The 27,441-nt window shown below is 42.3% G+C and overlaps 2 protein-coding genes across 6 annotated transcripts; both read right to left on the bottom strand.

Moving 5' to 3' along the window:
* Positions 1 to 31: 31 nt before the first annotated feature.
* Positions 32 to 12,256, bottom strand: LOC135572429 (progranulin-like). 3 transcript variants are annotated; one of them, XM_065020315.1, is made up of 7 exons: positions 12,148 to 12,242; positions 11,710 to 11,779; positions 11,471 to 11,611; positions 10,841 to 11,146; positions 9,766 to 9,939; positions 9,288 to 9,434; positions 45 to 246 (listed from the first exon to the last, which is right to left on the bottom strand). In XM_065020315.1, the coding sequence occupies exons 3-7, from the start codon at positions 11,609 to 11,611 to the stop codon at positions 205 to 207; spliced, it is 810 nt and encodes a 269-aa protein (XP_064876387.1). In that variant the 5' UTR covers positions 11,710 to 11,779; positions 12,148 to 12,242; the 3' UTR covers positions 45 to 204. The 3 variants fall into 3 exon arrangements, with proteins under 3 accessions (XP_064876388.1, XP_064876387.1, XP_064876386.1); XM_065020316.1 differs by lacking the exon at positions 11,710 to 11,779 and having other exon boundaries at positions 32 to 246; positions 9,288 to 9,431; positions 12,148 to 12,256; XM_065020314.1 differs by lacking the exon at positions 11,710 to 11,779 and having other exon boundaries at positions 50 to 246; positions 12,148 to 12,256.
* A 1,671-nt stretch (positions 12,257 to 13,927) lies between these two features.
* On the bottom strand, positions 13,928 to 26,206 carry LOC135572430 (progranulin-like). 3 transcript variants are annotated; one of them, XM_065020318.1, is made up of 7 exons: positions 26,008 to 26,196; positions 25,570 to 25,639; positions 25,331 to 25,471; positions 24,701 to 25,006; positions 23,626 to 23,799; positions 23,148 to 23,294; positions 13,939 to 14,115 (listed from the first exon to the last, which is right to left on the bottom strand). In XM_065020318.1, the coding sequence occupies exons 3-7, from the start codon at positions 25,469 to 25,471 to the stop codon at positions 14,074 to 14,076; spliced, it is 810 nt and encodes a 269-aa protein (XP_064876390.1). In that variant the 5' UTR covers positions 25,570 to 25,639; positions 26,008 to 26,196; the 3' UTR covers positions 13,939 to 14,073. The 3 variants fall into 3 exon arrangements, with proteins under 3 accessions (XP_064876391.1, XP_064876390.1, XP_064876389.1); XM_065020319.1 differs by lacking the exon at positions 25,570 to 25,639 and having other exon boundaries at positions 13,928 to 14,115; positions 23,148 to 23,291; positions 26,008 to 26,206; XM_065020317.1 differs by lacking the exon at positions 25,570 to 25,639 and having other exon boundaries at positions 13,941 to 14,115; positions 26,008 to 26,193.
* Between the last annotated feature and the right edge of the window lie 1,235 nt (positions 26,207 to 27,441).

Genomic DNA, 27,441 nt, shown 5'->3' with positions numbered 1-27,441 from the left:
AAACCTAGGAAGAAACCTAGAGAGGAACCAGGCTATGTGGGGTGGCCAGTCCTCTTCTGGCTGTGCCAGGTGGAGATTATAACAGAACATGGCCAAGATGTTCAAATGTTCATAAATGACCAGCATGGTCCAATAATAATAAGGCAGAACAGTTGAAATTGGAGCAGCAGCACGGCCAGGTGGACTGGGGACAGCAAGGAGTCATCATGTCAGGTAGTTCTGAGGCATGGTCCTAGGGCTCAGGTCCTCCGAGAGAGAGAACGAAAGAGAGAAAGAGAGAATTAGAGAGAGCACACTTAAATTCACACAGGACACCGAATAGGACAGGAGAAGTACTCCAGATATAACAAACTGACCCTAGCCCCCCGACACATAAACTACTGCTCTTCTGTCTCTGCTGCTAAAGCCACTTTCTACCACTCTAAATTCCAAGCATCTGCCTCTAACCCTAGGAAGCTCTTTGCCACCTTCTCCTCCCTCCTGAATCCTCCTCCCCCCCCCTCCTCCCTCTCTGCAGATGACTTCGTCAACCATTTTGAAAAGAAGGTCGACGACATCCGATCCTCGTTTGCTAAGTCAAACGACACCGCTGGTTCTGCTCACACTGCCCTACCCTGTGCTCTGACCTCTTTCTCCCCTCTCTCTCCAGATGAAATCTCGCGTCTTGTGACAGCCCATTTCCGGAGACCTTCTCCCTTACCTCACCTCGCTCATCAACTCATCCCTGACCGCTGGCTACGTCCCTTCCGTCTTCAAGAGTGCGAGAGTTGCACCCCTTCTGAAAAAACCTACACTCGATCCCTCCGATGTCAACAACTACAGACCAGTATCCCTTCTTTCTTTTCTCTCCAAAACTCTTGAACGTGCCGTCCTTGGCCAGCTCTCCCGCTATCTCTCTCAGAATGACCTTCTTGATCCAAATCAGTCAGGTTTCAAGACTAGTCATTCAACTGAGACTGCTCTTCTCTGTATCACGGAGGCGCTCCGCACTGCTAAAGCTAACTCTCTCTCCTCTGCTCTCATCCTTCTAGACCTATCGGCTGCCTTCGATACTGTGAACCATCAGATCCTCCTCTCCACCCTCTCCGAGTTGGGCATCTCCGGCGTGGCCCACGCTTGGATTGCGTCCTACCTGACAGGTCGCTCCTACCAGGTGGCGTGGCGAGAATCTGTCTCCTCACCACGCGCTCTCACCACTGGCGTCCCCAGGGCTCTGTTCTAGGCCCTCTCCTATTCTCGCTATACACCAAGTCACTTGGCTCTGTCATAACCTCACATGGTCTCTCCTATCATTGCTATGCAGACGACACACAATTAATCTTCTCCTTTCCCCCTTCTGATGACCAGGTGGCGAATCGCATCTCTGCATGTCTGGCAGACATATCAGTGTGGATGACGGATCACCACCTCAAGCTGAACCTCGGCAAGACGGAGCTGCTCTTCCTCCCGGGGAAGGACTGCCCGTTCCATGATCTCGCCATCACGGTTGACAACTCCATTGTGTCCTCCTCCCAGAGCGCTAAGAACCTTGGCGTGATCCTGGACAACACCCTGTCGTTCTCAACTAACATCAAGGCGGTGGCCCGTTCCTGTAGGTTCATGCTCTACAACATCCGCAGAGTACGACCCTGCCTCACACAGGATGCGGCGCAGGTCCTAATCCAGGCAATTGTCATCTCCCGTCTGGATTACTGCAACTCGCTGTTGGCTGGGCTCCCTGCCCGTGCCATTAAACCCCTACAACTCATCCAGAACGCCGCAGCCCGTCTGGTGTTCAACCTTCCCAAGTTCTCTCACGTCACCCCGCTCCTCCGCTCTCTCCACTGGCTTCCAGTTGAAGCTCGCATCCGCTACAAGACCATGGTGCTTGCCTACGGAGCTGTGAGGGGAACGGCACCTCAGTACCTCCAGGCTCTGATTAGGCCCTACACCCAAACAAGGGCACTGCGTTCATCCACCTCTGGCCTGCTCGCCTCCCTACCACTGAGGAAGTACAGTTCCCGCAGCCCAGTCAAAACTGTTCGCTGCTCTGGCCCCCCAATGGTGGAACAAACTCCCTCACGACGCCAGGACAGCGGAGTCAATCACCACCTTCCGGAGACACCTGAAACCCCACCTCTTTCAGGAATACCTAGGATAGGATAAAGTAATCCTTCTCACCCACCCCCCTTAAAAGATTTAGATGCACTATTGTAAAGTGGCTGTTCCACTGGATGTCTTAAGGTGAACGCACCAATTTGTAAGTCGCTCTGGATAAGAGCGTCTGCTAAATGACTTAAATGTAAATGTAATGTAAATGCAGCATAAATACTGGAGGCTGAGACAGGAGGGGTCAGGAGACACTGTGGCCCCATCCGAGGACACCCTGGACAGGGCCAAACAGGAAGGATATAACCCCACCCACTTTGCCAAAGCACAGCCCCCACACCACTAGAGGGATATCTTCAACCACCAACTTACCATCCTGAGACAAGGCTGAGTATAGCCCACAAAGATCTCCGCCACGGCACAACCCAAGGGGGGGCGCCAACCCAGAAAGGATGATCACATCAGTGACTCAACCCACTCAGGTGACACACCCCTCCCAGGGACGGTATGAGAGAGGCCCAGTAAGCCAGTGACTCAGCCCCTGTAATAGGGTTAGAGGCAGAGAATCCCAGTGGAAAGAGGGGAACCGGCCAGGCAGAGACAGCAAGGGCGGTTCGTTGCTCCAGAGCCTTTCCGTTCACCTTCCCACTCCTGGGCCAGACTACACTCATTCATATGACCCACTGAAGAGATGAGTCTTCAGTAAAGACTTAAAGGTTGAGACCGAGTTTGCGTCTCTGACATGGGTAGGCAGACCGTTCCATAAAAATGGAGCTCTATATGAGAAAGCCCTGCCTCCAGCTGATGCTTAGAAATTCTAGGGACAATTAGGAGGCCTGCGTCTTGTGACCGTAGCGTACGTGTAGGTATGTACGGCAGGACCAAATCAGAGAGATAGGTAGGAGCAAGCCCATGTAATGCTTTGTAGGTTAGCAGTAAAACCTTGAAATCAGCCCTTGCTTTGACAGGAAGCCAGTGTAGGAGGCTACCACTGGAGTAATATGATCAAATGTTTTGGTTCTAGTCAGGATTCTAGCAGCCGTATTTAGCACTAACTGAAGTTTATTTAGTGCTTTATCCGGGTAGCCGGAAAGTAGAGCATTGCAGTAGTCTAACCTAGAAGTGACAAAAGCATGGATTAATTTTTCTGCATAATTTTTGGACAGAAAGTTTCTGATTTTTGCAATTTTACGTAGATGGAAAAAAGCTGTCCTTGAAATGGTCTTGATATGTTCTTCAAAAGAGAGATCAGGGTCCAGAGTCCTTCACAGTTTTATTTGAGACGACTGCACAACCATTAAGATTAATTGTCAGATTCAACAGAAGATCTCTTTGTTTCTTGGCACCTAGAACAAGCATCTCTGTGTTGTCCGAGTTTAAAAGTAGAAAGTTTGCAGCCATCCATGTCTGAAACACATGCTTCTAGCGAGGGCAATTTTGGGGCTTCACCATGTTTCATTGAAATGTACAGCTGTGTGTCATCCGCATAGCAGTGAAAGTTAACATTATGTTTTTCGAATGACATCCCCAAGAGGTAAAATATATAGTGAAAACAATAGTGGTCCTAAAACGGAACCTTGAGGAACACCGACATTTACAGTTGATTTGTCAGAGGGCAAACCATTCACACAGACAAACTGATATCTTTCCGACAGATAAGATCTAAACCAGGCCAGAACTTGTCCGTGTAGACCAATTTGGGTTTCCAATCTCTCCAAAAGAATGTGGTGATCGATGGTATCAAAAGCAGCACTAAGGTCTAGGAGCACGAGGACAGATGCAGAGCCTCGGTCTGATGCCATTAAAAGGTATTTTACCACCTTCACAAGTGCAGTCTCAGTGCTATGATGGGGTCTAAAACCAGACTGAAGCATTTCGTATACATTGTTTGTCTTCAGGGAGGCAGTGAGTTGCTGCCCAACAGCCTTTTCTAACATTTTTGAGAGGAATGGAAGATTCGATATAGGTCAACAGTTTTTTATATTTTCTGGGTCAAGGTTTGGCTTTTTCAAGAGAGGCTTTATTACTGACACTTTTAGTGAGTTTGGTACACATCCGGTGGATAGAGAGCCGTTTATTATGTTCAACATAGGAGGGCCAAGCACAGGAAGCAGCTCTTTCAGTAGTTTAGTTGGAATAGGGTCCAGTATGCAGCTTGAAGGTTTAGAGGCCATGATTATTTTCATCATTGTGTCAAGAGATATAGTACTAAAACACTTGAGCGTCTCTCTTGATCCTAGATCCTGGCAGAGTTGTGCAGACTCAGGACAACTGAGCTTTGAAGGAATACGCAGATTTAAAGAGGAGTCCGTAATTTGCTTTCTAATAATCATGATCTTTTCCTCAAAGAAGTTCATGAATTTATCACTGCTAAAGTGAAAACCATCCTCTCTTGGGGAATGCTGCTTTTTAGTTAGCTTTGCGACAGTATTAAAAAGGAATTTCGATTGTTCTTATTTTCCTCAATTAAGTTAGAAAAATAGGATGATCGAGCAGCAGTAAGGGCTCTTCATGTAATTTGTAATCAATTAAATGTCACACTGCGTGTTTGAGAATTAGTTGCTTACAGTATTATAGTATCTCATGTGTGCCCGATGATGCCCCTCATCCCTGATTCTCTGCTGGGCTCGCAATATCAAGTGTTCCTAGTGTAGTCTCAGAAGAATTATCCATAGCCTATTCCAGCCTTTCTCAAACCCTGGTCTGTGGACCGGCGTAGGTCCGTGGAGGAATTCTTGCTGGTCTGCAGCATATTTGTCTTGAATAAATACTTGTTGTTGGCCCACTTGCGCAATGCACTGAACAATGCATTCCACATTAAACAAATTGTGTTGCCATGACTAAATGTTGTTGTCTTTAGGTCTCTCTTTATGTATTGTTGTTATCTTACATCTCTTTATGTAGTTAAAAAATTGTTAGGTGGGCAGCACTGATTGGTGGCATTCACTGGGCTATATTTGGCAATAAGAGGGGAGTTGTATCGTAAAAGTTTTGTAATAGTTCCCGGTTATTGATTTTGGTTTGATTGTTCAGGTAACACCAGTGAAATTTAACAGGAAGTTAAGGTATACTAACATTATAATCTGTTTTCATTACGGGAACAATGAAAGGTCCGCAAAGTGGATTACAGGCTGAGTTTATTTTATTTTAAAGGGACAGTGCACGTTTATCACAGTTGTGTGTCTAATGGCAGGGTATTCCTATCAAGCATTTTGGGGGAGACTATTTGGAGAAGGACTGAATGAGTTACATGAAACATTGAGGAAATTTAAAAAAAAACTAATGATTGGAGGGAGTACATTTCCATTTTCCAAGAGACATATCTTAAAGGGGTACACTCACATATGGAATATTAGAAGTTTTGTTTTCTGAGTTTAAATTAAACACGTGAATTCTTTAGATAAAGGGTTCTTCAATTTGTCTAATATTGTATTGAACACGACAGTAAAAGGGTGGTATGACTATTGACCTCTATCATGGCTTTCACCTTGTGGTCTGATCAGCCTCATGGGAGGGCCATTTGGATAAGGAATTTAAGGTCATTTGTGATACTGATTTTAAGGTAAATTGAGTAACTGATAATTATGAACGAGTATATAGTTCTTTGACATATTTGTAATTTGAACCAATGAGAAGGGCATAGCCTTGGACTAAGGGCAGACTTTCTTAAGTCTCTCTTCCGATGGTGCCCCCTGTACAGTTGAAGTCGGAAGTTTACATACACCTTAGCCAAATACATTTAAACTCAGTTTTTCACAATTCCTGACATTTAATCATAGTACAAATTCCCTGTCTTATGTCAGTTAGGATCACCACTTATTTTAAGAATGTGAAATGTCAGAATAATAGTAGAGAGAATGACTTATTTCAGCTTTTATTTCTTTCATCACATTCCCAGTGGGTCAGAAGTTTACATACACTCAATTGGTATTTGGTAGAATTACCTTTAAATTGTTTAACTTGGGTTAAACGCTTTTGGTAGCCTTCCACAAGCTTCCCACAATAAGTTGAGGGAACTTTGGCCCATTCCTCCTGACAGAGATGGTGTAACTGGAGTCAGGTTTGTAGGCCTCCTTGCTCACACACGCTTTTTCAGTTCTGCCTACAAATGTTCTATAGGATTGAGGTCAGGGCTTTTGTCTAACAAGCCGCCATGCCGGTTTAGCCCACTAGGGCACATTCTCCTATCATTTCTTGTAACCACATTTACCTTGATTGTTTGTTTATGCATTTCTGTTAATTGCTTAGTTAGTAATAAATAAATGATTTAAGACAATTGATGTATGGATGACTCATAGTAAAGACTGGGTTCGTGCAGATAACCAACAATTTACGACGTTTGGAATGAGACTAACGTGAGGTAAAGTAAATAATTAATTAATCAGAAGACTATGGATCAGATATGAAAATATCTGAAAGGTTATATTAGGAAATTATAACCTTGTAATCTGAATATTTTTTCCTTGGTGCCCGACTTCCTAGTTAATTAGTTACATGATTAATCAGTCTAATCGCGTAATACTAATTACAGAGATAAAAATTAAGTCTTCAGTTAATGATAGTAAAGACACGACAACATCCACATCATTTTCCAGCCTCATGATGCCATCTATTTTGTGAAGTGCACCAGTCCCTCCTGCAGCAAAGCACCCCCACAACATAACGCTGCCACCCCGTGTTTCACGGTTGGGATGATGTTCTTCTGCTTGCAAGCCTCTCCCTTTTTCCTCCAAACACAATGATGGTCATTATGGCCAAACAGTTATATTTTGTTTCACCAGACCAGAGGACGTTTGAAGTACGATCTTTGTCCCCATGTGCAGTTGTAAACCGTAGTCTGTCTTTTTTATGGCGGTTTTGGAGCAGTGGCTTCTTCCTTGCTGAGCGGCCTTTCAGGTTATGTTGATTTTGGACTTGTGTTACTGTGGATATAGATACTTTTGTACCTGTTTCCTCCAGCATCTTCACAAGGTCCTTTGCTGTTGTTCTGGGATTGATTTGCACCTTCCGCACCAAAGTACGTTTATCTCTAGGAGACAGAACGCATCTCCTTCCTGAGCGGTATGATGGCTGCGTGGTCCCTTGGTGTTAATACTTGCGTACTATTGTTTGTACAGATGACCGTAGTACCTTCAGGCGTTTGGAAATTGCTCCCAAGGATGGACCAGACTTGTGGAGGTCTACAATTTTCTTTCTGAGGTCTTGGCTGATTTCTTTAGATGTTCCCATGATGTCAAGCAAAGAGGCACTGAATTTGAAGGTAGGCCTTGAAATACATCCACAAGTACACCTCCAATTGACTCAAATTATGTCAATTAGCCTATCAGAAGCTTCTAAAGCCATGACATAATTTTCTGGAATTTTCCAAGCTGTTTAAAGGCACAGTCAACTTAGTGTACATAAACTTCTGACTAGAGGTTGACCGATTAATCGGAATGGCCGATTAATTAGGGCCGATTTCAAGTTTTCATAACAGTCGGAAATCGGTATTTTTGTTGACCTATATGCCTATTTTTTTTTTTTTTACACCTTTATTTAATCTTTATTTAACTAGGCAAGTCAGTTAAGAACACATTCTTATTTTCAATGACGCCTAGGAACGGTGGGTTAACTGCTTCGTTCAGGGGCAGAAAGACAGATTTTCACCTTGTCAGCTCGGGGGAGCCAATCTTGCAAGATTACAGTTAACTAGTCCAACGTAATAACGACCTGCCTCTCTCTCGTTGCACTCCACAAGCCTGTTACGCAAATGCAGTAAGCCAAGGTAAGTTGCTAGCTAGCATTAAACTTATCTTATAAAAAACAATCAATCATAATCACTCGTTAACTACACATGGTTGATGATATTACTAGATATTATCTAGCACGTCCTGTGTTGCATATAATCTGACTGAGCATACAAGCATACAAGTATCTAAGTATCTGAGCGGTGGTAGGCAGAAGCAGGAGCGTAAACATTCATTCAAACAGCACTTTCGTGCAGCTCTTCATTGTGCGTCAAGCATTGCACTGTTTCTGACTTCAAGCCTATCAACTCCCGAGATGAGGCTGGTGTAACCGAAGTGAAATGGCTGGCTAGTTAGCACGCGCTAATAGCGTTTCAAACTTCACTCGCTCTGAGCCTTGGGGTGGTTGTTTCCCTTGCTCTGCATGGGTAACGCTGCTTCAATGTGGTGGCTGTTGTCGTTGTGTTGCTGGTTCGAGCCCAGGGAGGAGAGGGACGGAAGCTATACTGTTACACTGGCAATACTAAAGTGTCTACAAGAACATCCAATAGTCAAAGGTTAATTAAATACAAATGGTATAGAGGAAGTTCTGAGCAAGGAACTGAAACGTTGGCTTTCTTACATAGCACATATTGCACATTTACGTTCTTCTCCAACACTTTGTTTTTGCATTATTTAAACCAAATTGAACATGTTTCATTATCTACTTGAGGCTAAATTGATTTTATTGATGTATTATATTAAGTTAAAATAAGTGTTAATTCAGTATTGTTGTAATTGTCATTATTACAAATACATTAAAAAATAAAATGTAATCGGCCGATTAATCGGCATCGGCTTTTTGGTCCTCTCCAATAATCGGTATGGTAGAGGCGTTGAAAAATCATAATCGGTCGACCTCTACTTCTGACCCACCGGAATTGTGATACAGTGAATTATAAGTGAAATAATCTGTCTGGAAACAATTGTTGGAAAAATGTCTTGTGTCATGCAAAGTATATGTCCTAACTGACTTGGCAAAACTATAGTTTGTTAACATGAAATTAGTGGAGTGGTTGAAAAACGAGTTATAATGACTCCAACCTAAGTGTATGTAAACTTCTGACTTCAACTGCATATAGCTTCGCTATTGTTATTTTACTGCTGCTCTTGAATTATTTGTTACTTTTATTTCTTACTTTTTAAAGGTATTTTTCTTAACTGCATTGTTGGTTAAGGGCTTGTAAGTAAGCATTTCACTGTGAAGTCTACCCCTGTTGTATTCAGCGCATGTGACAAATAACATTTGATTTGATTAAAACATTTCACACTGCTCTGCACGTGCACTACAGATAAAATGTTCATTACATTATTAAACATGCTCTACCTACATAACATTGATATACTACTTTATCAAATGATAGCTCAGTGGTATTTAATGTCAGTTGTATTAAATCCCCTCTAGAGTACACCCAACACTTTCAGTATATTTACCAGTGGGAATGGGCAACATCCCCATTTGCCATTAGGTCCCTTGCAGCAGCTGGTTGCAGAAGGACAATAGAATTTAGTGTCACAGTGAGTGACTCCAGCCTGTGGCGCGCTGTCAGTAGCCTGAACTAGAGCTGTCCATGAGACCTGCTAAAAGACGAGGGAAAGAAGATAACCACACCGTCAATGTTCTACTCAGGGGTTCAACATGTAAAAAGAACACGCACATCTGAGTATCTGGTTGCGTGGGAACAATGTGATTACATTACTAACTACTCTCAGAGGTTAAAATGTAATAGCATACCAGTGTGCAGGAAATCATTCTATATTCATTATTATTTTTAATGCCCATAAGGTGGGAATCAAAAGTGATTTTCTCTTAGACTGACTTGAATGGCACAGAAACAAACATAGAAAGAGAACACTGTCCACTGCCTACACAAACATTGGTTGCCTGTGAGTGTGACGCATAGGTACCTACCTGATCATGGACCTTGTTTTCCGGTTTGGAGACCTTGATGGCTTCGATCATTGAAGGGGCCTGCCTCGGAGCAAAAGGGTACCTCAGGTTGCCGTACCTCACACACTTTGTGTATGTGGGGTCACAGTCATAGCCATAGGGACAGCAGTGGTACCCATCTAGACAGCACCTACCCTGTGGAAATACAGAAGTACACAAGTTGATACAGTGAGCTACAAAAGTATTGGTGACAGTGACACGTTTGTTGTTGTTGTTTTGGCTCTGGGGGTATGATATTTGTGCATCTAACTTTCTTACTCATCACTATTCACGATTTATTCAGGACTATCCATAATCATGGTAGCATCCACATTAATGTAGAAATGTTTAGAAACATATTATAATCTTATTTACAATAAAAGTGACTCCAAAATTACACAATAGATACTCTGAAACAACAAGTTTGTAGTCACACGCTTGATGTAATCATTGTGGTGCTAGGATTATGGGACCAAATACTACACTTTAGACTACTTCAATACACATATAAGTGAAATTCTACCACATATTTTTGGTCCACTGAAATGGGGGACTATGTACAAAACTTTCTGTAATTTCTAAACTTTTGAACCAATATAGATGACAATAACCTCAAATTAAAGCTGACAGTCTGCACCTTAACCTTTTAGTCATTGTATAATTTCAAATCCAAAGTGCTGGAGTACAGAGCCAAAACAACAACAACAAATGTCACTGTCCCAATCCTTTCATAGCTCACTGTATATTGACAATAGCCATTTTGGAATTAAGTACAACGTATATTGATTCAGTATATTGTTTCATGCATACCAATTTTGCATACCACAGCTCTCAAATTCTTGTTTTTAATATTTCTGAGAAAATATCCAGTTTAGAAAAATATGAATAACTTATTGTGTAGTATGTTTTGTTTTTTAGCTGTAATAAAAACCTAATACAATAACAACAAAAGTGTCACTAATTCCTGATACTGCCAGCTACTCTATAACACTATTACAAATTGACAAGAGCCCTTCAAGCCAACATACTACAAGCAGAGAAACACTAGTCAACTCACAGGAGAGTAAGGACAGCAGAACCACAGGCCTGTGGGGTGGTGGCAGCAGGTGGTGCCATCGGGACAAGCATAATAGTTGTCACATTGCACCTTGCCGACCATGGAGCTCTCCATTGCATTGCTCTGGACAGGGCTGCTGTGCGATTCGAGCGGAGCAGAGACAGGAGAGCTTGGTTCCTCTGCAGCCACCTTGTTCAGCATGGGCACACTGCTCCATGGATGGTCACCTTTCTCACACTTCTGGGTGATGGCATTGCAGTTGAAGCCTGACGGGCAACAGTGGGCCATGTCAGAGCAACACACCGCCTGGAAAACATCATGAGAAAAAGGTGACATGCAGTCAAAATAACTTTATGGGGTCTTTGCTCATACAGCTTTCTAAACCCAAGGTCTTTCAACTGAAATATTGGTTTTGTAACCCAAAAGAAAAGGAAACAACAGTACCAGTATGCAGGTTTCTTTCTCCAGTATTTACAACCTTAGTGCTGCTGAGAATCCCATTTACTAGTGTTATCAAATTCCCTAGCCTGGTTCCAGATGTTTGTGCTGCCAATTGCTATGGCTGTTGACATGACAAACAGATCTGGGACCAGGCTACAAATTGCCCTAATGTGAACCCTGGTTACTCACATTGGGAACTGGACAGCAGGCATATCCTCCTTTAGTCAAACAACAGGTTGTTTGATCAGAGCAGACCTTCCCACCAGGGCACGTGATGTAGCAAGAGGCAGACCCTGTCAGCACTAACACCAATGCAGCTATGCTCCACATCTAAAGAATAGGGATTTAACAAGTGGTTACAATTTACAGGAATTTTGTAGTAGGTTGAGTATGATGTTTATTTTTTTAAGTTTACTGGATCATTATACCTTGTGGAATTTCGTTTGTAAATTCCCTCTGGAGTGCCAGTTCTGTCAGATTATTTGTTTGTAACGCACCCTTAGATGAGCAAAAGTAAGATGAAAAACATGAGGGTGGTTTGAGAGTGCCAGAGCGAAATGCTCTGAATTTAGCCTACAAATGGATAATCTGACAATGCTCTGAATTTATGATAGCCCAGAGCACACTTTGAACGCACTCTGGCACTCCAGAATCCAGAGTGAATTTACGAACACGCTGCCACAGCACTAACATGGTGTCTCAGTTTACTTTCAATTTCAAATGCATCTAAATTTAGACGACTTCTGAATTACTTGACTAAGATTCAAATAATTGAATACATTTGATGTTTACTAATTCTTATATTTGTGATTTCTAATTGCATAGTTTAAAATGAAATTATTTTCTCTTTTTTAAATCTCACTTACCTTAGCCTTGATATTGAGCTCAGTTTAGTGATCCAAACACTTCCTGTGATGAGATTACACAATGGGGTGACTGCATGAATCCTTGACCAATTCATACACTAGATTTGATCCTCCCACTTTTATAACAAATAAGTAACTTTATCTCATTTCCCCATGTATGTCAACAATGCACTAAACAGAAGCTTAGGTCAGTGACGAATACAGAAGTAGTTAACAGTATATTACCATGTCCAATAGCACCAGTTGGCTTTATAGACCCTTTGTTTTTCATTATGTCAGTCTGTCAATGATCACTAGACCTTATAGTCTCGGGAATCGTGAATTTGGCCAAGGTGTGGAAAATGAAGAACCCCAACGACTTCTATATTTAAAGGTTTAATAGACAAACAATAGACAGAAATATGCACACAGGGAGACAGACACACTCCTCTGATAGGTTCGTAGCAATCTGCCAACCCCCTCAAAGGCAGGCAGGCAATACTTTTGCTTATCTGTTCGTTCTCCAAGTGTTCTGGGCCCCTGGTCAAAACATGAATCAAGGAAATCAAGACCACTTGGTTCAGTGAGCCATATATTACATATCTCTATCATTTGAAACCACCGATGGCTGAATTTACATGACCTCAGGGATGTTACCTAGAAGTCACCTAGGATACCAGGTTCTGCTTTTATGGTGACTCCTAACCTCTTGGAAGTCATTCAGGGGCTGAGTTCAGATTTAAGGGGGGCAAAAATGTAGATATTAACAATAGCTCAAACTATCTGAAGGACTTAAATAGGCCTCCTTTAACCTTTGATTACCAATCATTCCTATGACACATTCTTCACTCCCCTAGACTGTGTTCATCGCAATAGTTGTTTAATAAGTCTAGGAGTTATTTCAAAACGATTAATCATTTTCAGAGAAATGTGGAATATAAGGAAGGAAAAAGTGAGAAATTATGTAAGGTACAGCATTACTCTTATCACGTTTGTCTGTAGTACGATTGATTCCTCTGTGTGACCTGAGTCCTTAACTGTACTGTAAAGTTATTGTCATGCAAATTGCAGCGTTTCTCAATACATCATAGCCATCTATGGTTTCCATAGTTAGTTTGGTGAAAGTGACTGCTATATAAGTCTATTTAGTATTGTGTTGCAAACCACAGTGATAAGGAATAGAGTCTGTTTTAGGGAATCTGGGTGTAACCATGAGGAACTTTGTCCAGATTGAGGATGTCTACAAATGTTCTGTTTAAAGCCAGAATCCGCCCTACTTCTTGTGTAGTGTTTTCACTTAGAACGAAAACAAGGGGGTGGCACCAAACAATCGGTCATTTACAGGTGGCACCATTGACTGAATACATCAATATGTGTCTTACAATAAATGTTATTTTGAAAGAATAGTTGTGAAATATTAGCCTTCTGGGCTAATCCCGGCTACTCGAATGACACTGCTGCCTCAGAGTTGGAGAGGAAGTGAAAGTCACTGCAAACTAAGGGAGAGGTAAAAAAAAATGTACACAATAGTTACCCGGAGGAAAATGGGGGAGGGTTATGCAATTTGTAATTTAGTCCAGGGAGGGTCATGTCAAAATCAAATCAAATCAAAAGTATTTATATAGCCCTTCGTACATCAGCTGATATCTCAAAGTGCTCTACAGAAACCCAGCCTAAAACCCCAAACAGCAAGCAATGCAGGTGTAGAAGCACGGTGGCTAGGAAAACTCCCTAGAAAGGCCAAAACCTAGGAAGAAACCTAGAGAGGAACCAGGCTATGTGGGGTGGCCAGTCCTCTTCTGGCTGTGCCAGGTGGAGATTATAACAGAACATGGCCAAGATGTTCAAATGTTCATAAATGACCAGCATGGTCCAATAATAATAAGGCAGAACAGTTGAAATTGGAGCAGCAGCACGGCCAGGTGGACTGGGGACAGCAAGGAGTCATCATGTCAGGTAGTTCTGAGGCATGGTCCTAGGGCTCAGGTCCTCCGAGAGAGAGAAACGAAAGAGAGAAAGAGAGAATTAGAGAGCACACTTAAATTCACACAGGACACCGAATAGGACAGGAGAAGTACTCAGATATAACAAACTGACCCTAGCCCCCGACACATAAACTACTGCTCTTCTGTCTCTGCTGCTAAAGCCACTTTCTACCACTCTAAATTCCAAGCATCTGCCTCTAACCCTAGGAAGCTCTTTGCCACCTTCTCCTCCCTCCTGAATCCTCCTCCCCCCCCTCCTCCCTCTCTGCAGATGACTTCGTCAACCATTTTGAAAAGAAGGTCGACGACATCCGATCCTCGTTTGCTAAGTCAAACGACACCGCTGGTTCTGCTCACACTGCCCTACCCTGTGCTCTGACCTCTTTCTCCCCTCTCTCTCCAGATGAAATCTCGCGTCTTGTGACAGCCCATTTCCGGAGACCTTCTCCCTTACCTCACCTCGCTCATCAACTCATCCCTGACCGCTGGCTCGTCCCTTCCGTCTTCAAGAGTGCGAGAGTTGCACCCCTTCTGAAAAAACCTACACTCGATCCCTCCGATGTCAACAACTACAGACCAGTATCCCTTCTTTCTTTTCTCTCCAAAACTCTTGAACGTGCCGTCCTTGGCCAGCTCTCCCGCTATCTCTCTCAGAATGACCTTCTTGATCCAAATCAGTCAGGTTTCAAGACTAGTCATTCAACTGAGACTGCTCTTCTCTGTATCACGGAGGCGCTCCGCACTGCTAAAGCTAACTCTCTCTCCTCTGCTCTCATCCTTCTAGACCTATCGGCTGCCTTCGATACTGTGAACCATCAGATCCTCCTCTCCACCCTCTCCGAGTTGGGCATCTCCGGCGTGGCCCACGCTTGGATTGCGTCCTACCTGACAGGTCGCTCCTACCAGGTGGCGTGGCGAGAATCTGTCTCACCACGCGCTCTCACCACTGGCGTCCCCCAGGGCTCTGTTCTAGGCCCTCTCCTATTCTCGCTATACACCAAGTCACTTGGCTCTGTCATAACCTCACATGGTCTCTCCTATCATTGCTATGCAGACGACACACAATTAATCTTCTCCTTTCCCCCTTCTGATGACCAGGTGGCGAATCGCATCTCTGCATGTCTGGCAGACATATCAGTGTGGATGACGGATCACCACCTCAAGCTGAACCTCGGCAAGACGGAGCTGCTCTTCCTCCCGGGAAGGACTGCCCGTTCCATGATCTCGCCATCACGGTTGACAACTCCATTGTGTCCTCCTCCCAGAGCGCTAAGAACCTTGGCGTGATCCTGGACAACACCCTGTCGTTCTCAACTAACATCAAGGCGGTGGCCCGTTCCTGTAGGTTCATGCTCTACAACATCCGCAGAGTACGACCCTGCCTCACACAGGATGCGGCGCAGGTCCTAATCCAGGCAATTGTCATCTCCCGTCTGGATTACTGCAACTCGCTGTTGGCTGGGCTCCCTGCCCGTGCCATTAAACCCCTACAACTCATCCAGAACGCCGCAGCCCGTCTGGTGTTCAACCTTCCCAAGTTCTCTCACGTCACCCCGCTCCTCCGCTCTCTCCACTGGCTTCCAGTTGAAGCTCGCATCCGCTACAAGACCATGGTGCTTGCCTACGGAGCTGTGAGGGGAACGGCACCTCAGTACCTCCAGGCTCTGATTAGGCCCTACACCCAAACAAGGGCACTGCGTTCATCCACCTCTGGCCTGCTCGCCTCCCTACCACTGAGGAAGTACAGTTCCCGCGCAGCCCAGTCAAAACTGTTCGCTGCTCTGGCCCCCAATGGTGGAACAAACTCCCTCACGACGCCAGGACAGCGGAGTCAATCACCACCTTCCGGAGACACCTGAAACCCCACCTCTTTCAGGAATACCTAGGATAGGATAAAGTAATCCTTCTCACCCACCCCCCCCTTAAAAGATTTAGATGCACTATTGTAAAGTGGCTGTTCCACTGGATGTCTTAAGGTGAACGCACCAATTTGTAAGTCGCTCTGGATAAGAGCGTCTGCTAAATGACTTAAATGTAAATGTAATGTAAATGCAGCATAAATACTGGAGGCTGAGACAGGAGGGGTCAGGAGACACTGTGGCCCCATCCGAGGACACCTGGACAGGGCCAAACAGGAAGGATATAACCCCACCCACTTTGCCAAAGCACAGCCCCCACACCACTAGAGGGATATCTTCAACCACCAACTTACCATCCTGAGACAAGGCTGAGTATAGCCCACAAAGATCTCCGCCACGGCACAACCCAAGGGGGGGCGCCAACCCAGAAAGGATGATCACATCAGTGACTCAACCCACTCAGGTGACACACCCCTCCCAGGGACGGTATGAGAGAGGCCCAGTAAGCCAGTGACTCAGCCCCTGTAATAGGGTTAGAGGCAGAGAATCCCAGTGGAAAGAGGGGAACCGGCCAGGCAGAGACAGCAAGGGCGGTTCGTTGCTCCAGAGCCTTTCCGTTCACCTTCCCACTCCTGGGCCAGACTACACTCATTCATATGACCCACTGAAGAGATGAGTCTTCAGTAAAGACTTAAAGGTTGAGACCGAGTTTGCGTCTCTGACATGGGTAGGCAGACCGTTCCATAAAAATGGAGCTCTATATGAGAAAGCCCTGCCTCCAGCTGATGCTTAGAAATTCTAGGGACAATTAGGAGGCCTGCGTCTTGTGACCGTAGCGTACGTGTAGGTATGTACGGCAGGACCAAATCAGAGAGATAGGTAGGAGCAAGCCCATGTAATGCTTTGTAGGTTAGCAGTAAAACCTTGAAATCAGCCCTTGCTTTGACAGGAAGCCAGTGTAGGGAGGCTACCACTGGAGTAATATGATCAAATGTTTTGGTTCTAGTCAGGATTCTAGCAGCCGTATTTAGCACTAACTGAAGTTTATTTAGTGCTTTATCCGGGTAGCCGGAAAGTAGAGCATTGCAGTAGTCTAACCTAGAAATGACAAAAGCATGGATTAATTTTTCTGCATAATTTTTGGACAGAAAGTTTCTGATTTTTGCAATTTTACGTAGATGGAAAAAAGCTGTCCTTGAAATGGTCTTGATATGTTCTTCAAAAGAGAGATCAGGGTCCAGAGTCCTTCACAGTTTTATTTGAGACGACTGCACAACCATTAAGATTAATTGTCAGATTCAACAGAAGATCTCTTTGTTTCTTGGCACCTAGAACAAGCATCTCTGTGTTGTCCGAGTTTAAAAGTAGAAAGTTTGCAGCCATCCATGTCTGAAACACATGCTTCTAGCGAGGGCAATTTTGGGGCTTCACCATGTTTCATTGAAATGTACAGCTGTGTGTCATCCGCATAGCAGTGAAAGTTAACATTATGTTTTCGAATGACATCCCCAAGAGGTAAAATATATAGTGAAAACAATAGTGGTCCTAAAACGGAACCTTGAGGAACACCGACATTTACAGTTGATTTGTCAGAGGGCAAACCATTCACACAGACAAACTGATATCTTTCCGACAGATAAGATCTAAACCAGGCCAGAACTTGTCCGTGTAGACCAATTTGGGTTTCCAATCTCTCCAAAAGAATGTGGTGATCGATGGTATCAAAAGCAGCACTAAGGTCTAGGAGCACGAGGACAGATGCAGAGCCTCGGTCTGATGCCATTAAAGGTATTTTACCACCTTCACAAGTGCAGTCTCAGTGCTATGATGGGGTCTAAAACCAGACTGAAGCATTTCGTATACATTGTTTGTCTTCAGGAGGCAGTGAGTTGCTGCCCAACAGCCTTTTCTAACATTTTTGAGAGGAATGGAAGATTCGATATAGGTCAACAGTTTTTATATTTTCTGGGTCAAGGTTTGGCTTTTTCAAGAGAGGCTTTATTACTGACACTTTTAGTGAGTTTGGTACACATCCGGTGGATAGAGAGCCGTTTATTATGTTCAACATAGGAGGGCCAAGCACAGGAAGCAGCTCTTTCAGTAGTTTAGTTGGAATAGGGTCCAGTATGCAGCTTGAAGGTTTAGAGGCCATGATTATTTTCATCATTGTGTCAAGAGATATAGTACTAAAACACTTGAGCGTCTCTCTTGATCCTAGATCCTGGCAGAGTTGTGCAGACTCAGGACAACTGAGCTTTGAAGGAATACGCAGATTTAAAGAGGAGTCCGTAATTTGCTTTCTAATAATCATGATCTTTTCCTCAAAGAAGTTCATGAATTTATCACTGCTAAAGTGAAAACCATCCTCTCTTGGGGAATGCTGCTTTTTAGTTAGCTTTGCGACAGTATTAAAAGGAATTTCGGATTGTTCTTATTTTCCTCAATTAAGTTAGAAAAATAGGATGATCGAGCAGCAGTAAGGGCTCTTCATGTAATTTGTAATCAATTAAATGTCACACTGCGTGTTTGAGAATTAGTTGCTTACAGTATTATAGTATCTCATGTGTGCCCGATGATGCCCCTCATCCCTGATTCTCTGCTGGGCTCGCAATATCAAGTGTTCCTAGTGTAGTCTCAGAAGAATTATCCATAGCCTATTCCAGCCTTTCTCAAACCCTGGTCTGTGGACCGGCGTAGGTCCGTGGAGGAATTCTTGCTGGTCTGCAGCATATTTGTCTTGAATAAATACTTGTTGTTGGCCCACTTGCGCAATGCACTGAACAATGCATTCCACATTAAACAAATTGTGTTGCCATGACTAAATGTTGTTGTCTTTAGGTCTCTCTTTATGTATTGTTGTTATCTTACATCTCTTTATGTAGTTAAAAAATTGTTAGGTGGGCAGCACTGATTGGTGGCATTCACTGGGCTATATTTGGCAATAAGAGAGGGAGTTGTATCGTAAAAGTTTTGTAATAGTTCCCGGTTATTGATTTTGGTTTGATTGTTCAGGTAACACCAGTGAAATTTAACAGGAAGTTAAGGTATACTAACATTATAATCTGTTTTCATTACGGGGAACAATGAAAGGTCCGCAAAGTGGATTACAGGCTGAGTTTATTTTATTTTAAAGGGACAGTGCACGTTTATCACAGTTGTGTGTGTCTAATGGCAGGGTATTCCTATCAAGCATTTTGGGGAGACTATTTGGAGAAGGACTGAATGAGTTACATGAAACATTGAGGAAATTTAAAAAAACTAATGATTGGAGGAGTACATTTCCATTTTCCAAGAGACATATCTTAAAGGGGTACACTCACATATGGAATATTAGAAGTTTTGTTTTCTGAGTTTAAATTAAACACGTGAATTCTTTAGATAAAGGGTTCTTCAATTTGTCTAATATTGTATTGAACACGACAGTAAAAGGGTGGTATGACTATTGACCTCTATCATGGCTTTCCCTTGTGGTCTGATCAGCCTCATGGGAGGGCCATTTGGATAAGGAATTTAAGGTCATTTGTGATACTGATTTTAAGGTAAATTGAGTAACTGATAATTATGAACGAGTATATAGTTCTTTGACATATTTGTAATTTGAACCAATGAGAAGGGCATAGCCTTGGACTAAGGGCAGACTTTCTTAAGTCTCTCTTCCGATGGTGCCCCCTGTACAGTTGAAGTCGGAAGTTTACATACACCTTAGCCAAATACATTTAAACTCAGTTTTTCACAATTCCTGACATTTAATCATAGTACAAATTCCCTGTCTTATGTCAGTTAGGATCACCACTTTATTTTAAGAATGTGAAATGTCAGAATAATAGTAGAGAGAATGACTTATTTCAGCTTTTATTTCTTTCATCACATTCCCAGTGGGTCAGAAGTTTACATACACTCAATTGGTATTTGGTAGAATTACCTTTAAATTGTTTAACTTGGGTTAAACGCTTTTGGTAGCCTTCCACAAGCTTCCCACAATAAGTTGAGGGAACTTTGGCCCATTCCTCCTGACAGAGATGGTGTAACTGAGTCAGGTTTGTAGGCCTCCTTGCTCACACACGCTTTTTCAGTTCTGCCTACAAATGTTCTATAGGATTGAGGTCAGGGCTTTTGTCTAACAAGCCGCCATGCCGGTTTAGCCCACTAGGGCACATTCTCCTATCATTTCTTGTAACCACATTTACCTTGATTGTTTGTTTATGCATTTCTGTTAATTGCTTAGTTAGTAATAAATAAATGATTTAAGACAATTGATGTATGGATGACTCATAGTAAAGACTGGGTTCGTGCAGATAACCAACAATTTACGACGTTTGGAATGAGACTAACGTGAGGTAAAGTAAATAATTAATTAATCAGAAGACTATGGATCAGATATGAAAATATCTGAAAGGTTATATTAGGAAATTATAACCTTGTAATCTGAATATTTTTTCCTTGGTGCCCCGACTTCCTAGTTAATTAGTTACATGATTAATCAGTCTAATCGCGTAATACTAATTACAGAGATAAAAAATTAAGTCTTCAGTTAATGATAGTAAAGACACGACAACATCCACATCATTTTCCAGCCTCATGATGCCATCTATTTTGTGAAGTGCACCAGTCCCTCCTGCAGCAAAGCACCCCCACAACATAACGCTGCCACCCCGTGTTTCACGGTTGGGATGATGTTCTTCTGCTTGCAAGCCTCTCCCTTTTTCCTCCAAACACAATGATGGTCATTATGGCCAAACAGTTATATTTTTGTTTCACCAGACCAGAGGACGTTTGAAGTACGATCTTTGTCCCCATGTGCAGTTGTAAACCGTAGTCTGTCTTTTTTATGGCGGTTTTGGAGCAGTGGCTTCTTCCTTGCTGAGCGGCCTTTCAGGTTATGTTGATTTTGGACTTGTGTTACTGTGGATATAGATACTTTTGTACCTGTTTCCTCCAGCATCTTCACAAGGTCCTTTGCTGTTGTTCTGGGATTGATTTGCACCTTCCGCACCAAAGTACGTTTATCTCTAGGAGACAGAACGCATCTCCTTCCTGAGCGGTATGATGGCTGCGTGGTCCCTTGGTGTTAATACTTGCGTACTATTGTTTGTACAGATGACCGTAGTACCTTCAGGCGTTTGGAAATTGCTCCCAAGGATGGACCAGACTTGTGGAGGTCTACAATTTTTCTTTCTGAGGTCTTGGCTGATTTCTTTAGATGTTCCCATGATGTCAAGCAAAGAGGCACTGAATTTGAAGGTAGGCCTTGAAATACATCCACAAGTACACCTCAATTGACTCAAATTATGTCAATTAGCCTATCAGAAGCTTCTAAAGCCATGACATAATTTTCTGGAATTTTCCAAGCTGTTTAAAGGCACAGTCAACTTAGTGTACATAAACTTCTGACTAGAGGTTGACCGATTAATCGGAATGGCCGATTAATTAGGGCCGATTTCAAGTTTTCATAACAGTCGGAAATCGGTATTTTTGTTGACCTATATGCCTATTTTTTTTTTTTTTACACCTTTATTTAATCTTTATTTAACTAGGCAAGTCAGTTAAGAACACATTCTTATTTTCAATGACGCCTAGGAACGGTGGGTTAACTGCTTCGTTCAGGGGCAGAAAGACAGATTTTCACCTTGTCAGCTCGGGGGAGCCAATCTTGCAAGATTACAGTTAACTAGTCCAACGTAATAACAACCTGCCTCTCTCTCGTTGCACTCCACAAGCCTGTTACGCAAATGCAGTAAGCCAAGGTAAGTTGCTAGCTAGCATTAAACTTATCTTATAAAAAACAATCAATCATAATCACTCGTTAACTACACATGGTTGATGATATTACTAGATATTATCTAGCACGTCCTGTGTTGCATATAATCTGACTGAGCATACAAGCATACAAGTATCTAAGTATCTGAGCGGTGGTAGGCAGAAGCAGGAGCGTAAACATTCATTCAAACAGCACTTTCGTGCAGCTCTTCATTGTGCGTCAAGCATTGCACTGTTTCTGACTTCAAGCCTATCAACTCCCGAGATGAGGCTGGTGTAACCGAAGTGAAATGGCTGGCTAGTTAGCACGCGCTAATAGCGTTTCAAACTTCACTCGCTCTGAGCCTTGGGGTGGTTGTTTCCCTTGCTCTGCATGGGTAACGCTGCTTCAATGTGGTGGCTGTTGTCGTTGTGTTGCTGGTTCGAGCCCAGGGAGGAGAGGGACGGAAGCTATACTGTTACACTGGCAATACTAAAGTGTCTACAAGAACATCCAATAGTCAAAGGTTAATTAAATACAAATGGTATAGAGGAAGTTCTGAGCAAGGAACTGAAACGTTGGCTTTCTTACATAGCACATATTGCACATTTACGTTCTTCTCCAACACTTTGTTTTTGCATTATTTAAACCAAATTGAACATGTTTCATTATCTACTTGAGGCTAAATTGATTTTATTGATGTATTATATTAAGTTAAAATAAGTGTTAATTCAGTATTGTTGTAATTGTCATTATTACAAATACATTAAAAAATAAAATGTAATCGGCCGATTAATCGGCATCGGCTTTTTGGTCCTCAATAATCGGTATGGTAGAGGCGTTGAAAAATCATAATCGGTCGACCTCTACTTCTGACCCACCGGAATTGTGATACAGTGAATTATAAGTGAAATAATCTGTCTGGAAACAATTGTTGGAAAAATGTCTTGTGTCATGCAAAGTATATGTCCTAACTGACTTGGCAAAACTATAGTTTGTTAACATGAAATTAGTGGAGTGGTTGAAAAACGAGTTATAATGACTCCAACCTAAGTGTATGTAAACTTCTGACTTCAACTGCATATAGCTTCGCTATTGTTATTTTACTGCTGCTCTTGAATTATTTGTTACTTTTATTTCTTACTTTTTTAAAGGTATTTTTCTTAACTGCATTGTTGGTTAAGGGCTTGTAAGTAAGCATTTCACTGTGAAGTCTACCCCTGTTGTATTCAGCGCATGTGACAAATAACATTTGATTTGATTAAAACATTTCACACTGCTCTGCACGTGCACTACAGATAAAATGTTCATTACATTATTAAACATGCTCTACCTACATAACATTGATATACTACTTTATCAAATGATAGCTCAGTGGTATTTAATGTCAGTTGTATTAAATCCCCTCTAGAGTACACCCAACACTTTCAGTATATTTACCAGTGGGAATGGGCAACATCCCCATTTGCCATTAGGTCCCTTGCAGCAGCTGGTTGCAGAAGGACAATAGAATTTAGTGTCACAGTGAGTGACTCCAGCCTGTGGCGCGCTGTCAGTAGCCTGAACTAGAGCTGTCCATGAGACCTGCTAAAAGACGAGGGAAAGAAGATAACCACACCGTCAATGTTCTACTCAGGGGTTCAACATGTAAAAAGAACACGCACATCTGAGTATCTGGTTGCGTGGGAACAATGTGATTACATTACTAACTACTCTCAGAGGTTAAAATGTAATAGCATACCAGTGTGCAGGAAATCATTCTATATTCATTATTATTTTTAATGCCCATAAGGTGGGAATCAAAAGTGATTTTCTCTTAGACTGACTTGAATGGCACAGAAACAAACATAGAAAGAGAACACTGTCCACTGCCTACACAAACATTGGTTGCCTGTGAGTGTGACGCATAGGTACCTACCTGATCATGGACCTTGTTTTCCGGTTTGGAGACCTTGATGGCTTCGATCATTGAAGGGGCCTGCCTCGGAGCAAAAGGGTACCTCAGGTTGCCGTACCTCACACACTTTGTGTATGTGGGGTCACAGTCATAGCCATAGGGACAGCAGTGGTACCCATCTAGACAGCACCTACCCTGTGGAAATACAGAAGTACACAAGTTGATACAGTGAGCTACAAAAGTATTGGTGACAGTGACACGTTTGTTGTTGTTGTTTTGGCTCTGGGGGTATGATATTTGTGCATCTAACTTTCTTACTCATCACTATTCACGATTTATTCAGGACTATCCATAATCATGGTAGCATCCACATTAATGTAGAAATGTTTAGAAACATATTATAATCTTATTTACAATAAAAGTGACTCCAAAATTACACAATAGATACTCTGAAACAACAAGTTTGTAGTCACACGCTTGATGTAATCATTGTGGTGCTAGGATTATGGGACCAAATACTACACTTTAGACTACTTCAATACACATATAAGTGAAATTCTACCACATATTTTTGGTCCACTGAAATGGGGGACTATGTACAAAACTTTCTGTAATTTCTAAACTTTTGAACCAATATAGATGACAATAACCTCAAATTAAAGCTGACAGTCTGCACCTTAACCTTTTAGTCATTGTATAATTTCAAATCCAAAGTGCTGGAGTACAGAGCCAAAACAACAACAACAAATGTCACTGTCCCAATCCTTTCATAGCTCACTGTATATTGACAATAGCCATTTTGGAATTAAGTACAACGTATATTGATTCAGTATATTGTTTCATGCATACCAATTTTGCATACCACAGCTCTCAAATTCTTGTTTTTAATATTTCTGAGAAAATATCCAGTTTAGAAAAATATGAATAACTTATTGTGTAGTATGTTTTGTTTTTTAGCTGTAATAAAAACCTAATACAATAACAACAAAAGTGTCACTAATTCCTGATACTGCCAGCTACTCTATAACACTATTACAAATTGACAAGAGCCCTTCAAGCCAACATACTACAAGCAGAGAAACACTAGTCAACTCACAGGAGAGTAAGGACAGCAGAACCACAGGCCTGTGGGGTGGTGGCAGCAGGTGGTGCCATCGGGACAAGCATAATAGTTGTCACATTGCACCTTGCCGACCATGGAGCTCTCCATTGCATTGCTCTGGACAGGGCTGCTGTGCGATTCGAGCGGAGCAGAGACAGGAGAGCTTGGTTCCTCTGCAGCCACCTTGTTCAGCATGGGCACACTGCTCCATGGATGGTCACCTTTCTCACACTTCTGGGTGATGGCATTGCAGTTGAAGCCTGACGGGCAACAGTGGGCCATGTCAGAGCAACACACCGCCTGGAAAACATCATGAGAAAAAGGTGACATGCAGTCAAAATAACTTTATGGGGTCTTTGCTCATACAGCTTTCTAAACCCAAGGTCTTTCAACTGAAATATTGGTTTTGTAACCCAAAAGAAAAGGAAACAACAGTACCAGTATGCAGGTTTCTTTCTCCAGTATTTACAACCTTAGTGCTGCTGAGAATCCCATTTACTAGTGTTATCAAATTCCCTAGCCTGGTTCCAGATGTTTGTGCTGCCAATTGCTATGGCTGTTGACATGACAAACAGATCTGGGACCAGGCTACAAATTGCCCTAATGTGAACCCTGGTTACTCACATTGGGAACTGGACAGCAGGCATATCCTCCTTTAGTCAAACAACAGGTTGTTTGATCAGAGCAGACCTTCCCACCAGGGCACGTGATGTAGCAAGAGGCAGACCCTGTCAGCACTAACACCAATGCAGCTATGCTCCACATCTAAAGAATAGGGATTTAACAAGTGGTTACAATTTACAGGAATTTTGTAGTAGGTTGAGTATGATGTTTATTTTTTTAAGTTTACTGGATCATTATACCTTGTGGAATTTCGTTTGTAAATTCCCTCTGGAGTGCCAGTTCTGTCAGATTATTTGTTTGTAACGCACCCTTAGATGAGCAAAAGTAAGATGAAAAACATGAGGGTGGTTTGAGAGTGCCAGAGCGAAATGCTCTGAATTTAGCCTACAAATGGATAATCTGACAATGCTCTGAATTTATGATAGCCCAGAGCACACTTTGAACGCACTCTGGCACTCCAGAATCCAGAGTGAATTTACGAACACGCTGCCACAGCACTAACATGGTGTCTCAGTTTACTTTCAATTTCAAATGCATCTAAATTTAGACGACTTCTGAATTACTTGACTAAGATTCAAATAATTGAATACATTTGATGTTTACTAATTCTTATATTTGTGATTTCTAATTGCATAGTTTAAAATGAAATTATTTTCTCTTTTTTAAATCTCACTTACCTTAGCCTTGATATTGAGCTCAGTTTAGTGATCCAAACACTTCCTGTGATGAGATTACACAATGGGGTGACTGCATGAATCCTTGACCAATTCATACACTAGATTTGATCCTCCCACTTTTTATAACAAATAAGTAACTTTATCTCATTTCCCCATGTATGTCAACAATGCACTAAACAGAAGCTTAGGTCAGTGACGAATACAGAAGTAGTTAACAGTATATTACCATGTCCAATAGCACCAGTTGGCTTTATAGACCCTTTGTTTTTCATTATGTCAGTCTGTCAATGATCACTAGACCTTATAGTCTCGGGAATCGTGAATTTGGCCAAGGTGTGGAAAATGAAGAACCCCAACGACTTCTATATTTAAAGGTTTAATAGACAAACAATAGACAGAAATATGCACACAGGGAGACAGACACACTCCTCTGATAGGTTCGTAGCAATCTGCCAACCCCCTCAAAGGCAGGCAGGCAATACTTTTGCTTATCTGTTCGTTCTCCAAGTGTTCTGGGCCCCTGGTCAAAACATGAATCAAGGAAATCAAGACCACTTGGTTCAGTGAGCCATATATTACATATCTCTATCATTTGAAACCACCGATGGCTGAATTTACATGACCTCAGGGATGTTACCTAGAAGTCACCTAGGATACCAGGTTCTGCTTTTATGGTGACTCCTAACCTCTTGGAAGTCATTCAGGGGCTGAGTTCAGATTTAAGGGGGGGCAAAAATGTAGATATTAACAATAGCTCAAACTATCTGAAGGACTTAAATAGGCCTCCTTTAACCTTTGATTACCAATCATTCCTATGACACATTCTTCACTCCCCTAGACTGTGTTCATCGCAATAGTTGTTTAATAAGTCTAGGAGTTATTTCAAAAACGATTAATCATTTTCAGAGAAATGTGGAATATAAGGAAGGAAAAAGTGAGAAATTATGTAAGGTACAGCATTACTCTTATCACGTTTGTCTGTAGTACGATTGATTCCTCTGTGTGACCTGAGTCCTTAACTGTACTGTAAAGTTATTGTCATGCAAATTGCAGCGTTTCTCAATACATCATAGCCATCTATGGTTTCCATAGTTAGTTTGGTGAAAGTGACTGCTATATAAGTCTATTTAGTATTGTGTTGCAAACCACAGTGATAAGGAATAGAGTCTGTTTTAGGGAATCTGGGTGTAACCATGAGGAACTTTGTCCAGATTGAGGATGTCTACAAATGTTCTGTTTAAAGCCAGAATCCGCCCTACTTCTTGTGTAGTGTTTTCACTTAGAACGAAAACAAGGGGGTGGCACCAAACAATCGGTCATTTACAGGTGGCACCATTGACTGAATACATCAATATGTGTCTTACAATAAATGTTATTTTGAAAGAATAGTTGTGAAATATTAGCCTTCTGGGCTAATCCCGGCTACTCGAATGA

This window comes from Oncorhynchus nerka, linkage group LG7 (assembly GCF_034236695.1).
Source record: "Oncorhynchus nerka isolate Pitt River linkage group LG7, Oner_Uvic_2.0, whole genome shotgun sequence".
NCBI classification, from domain to species: Eukaryota; Metazoa; Chordata; class Actinopteri; order Salmoniformes; family Salmonidae; genus Oncorhynchus; species Oncorhynchus nerka.
This window is presented reverse-complemented; position numbering and strand designations above follow the sequence as displayed.

Bases quoted from the DNA above. Each gene is read 5' to 3' on its own strand.
- LOC135572430 (XM_065020318.1), bottom strand. From the start codon at position 25,471: ATGTGGAGCATAGCTGCATTGGTGTTAGTGCTGACAGGGTCTGCCTCT. The intron at 25,007-25,330 runs GTGAGTAACCAG...GATGTTTTCCAG, and splicing joins CCTGCTGTCCAGTTCCCAAT to GCGGTGTGTTGCTCTGACAT. The intron at 14,116-23,147 runs GTAAATATACTG...TCTCTCTCGGAG, and splicing joins GATGTTGCCCATTCCCACTG to GACCTGAGCCCTAGGACCAT.
- LOC135572429 (XM_065020314.1), bottom strand. From the start codon at position 11,611: ATGTGGAGCATAGCTGCATTGGTGTTAGTGCTGACAGGGTCTGCCTCT. The intron at 11,147-11,470 runs GTGAGTAACCAG...GATGTTTTCCAG, and splicing joins CCTGCTGTCCAGTTCCCAAT to GCGGTGTGTTGCTCTGACAT. The intron at 247-9,287 runs GTAAATATACTG...TCTCTCTCGGAG, and splicing joins GATGTTGCCCATTCCCACTG to GACCTGAGCCCTAGGACCAT.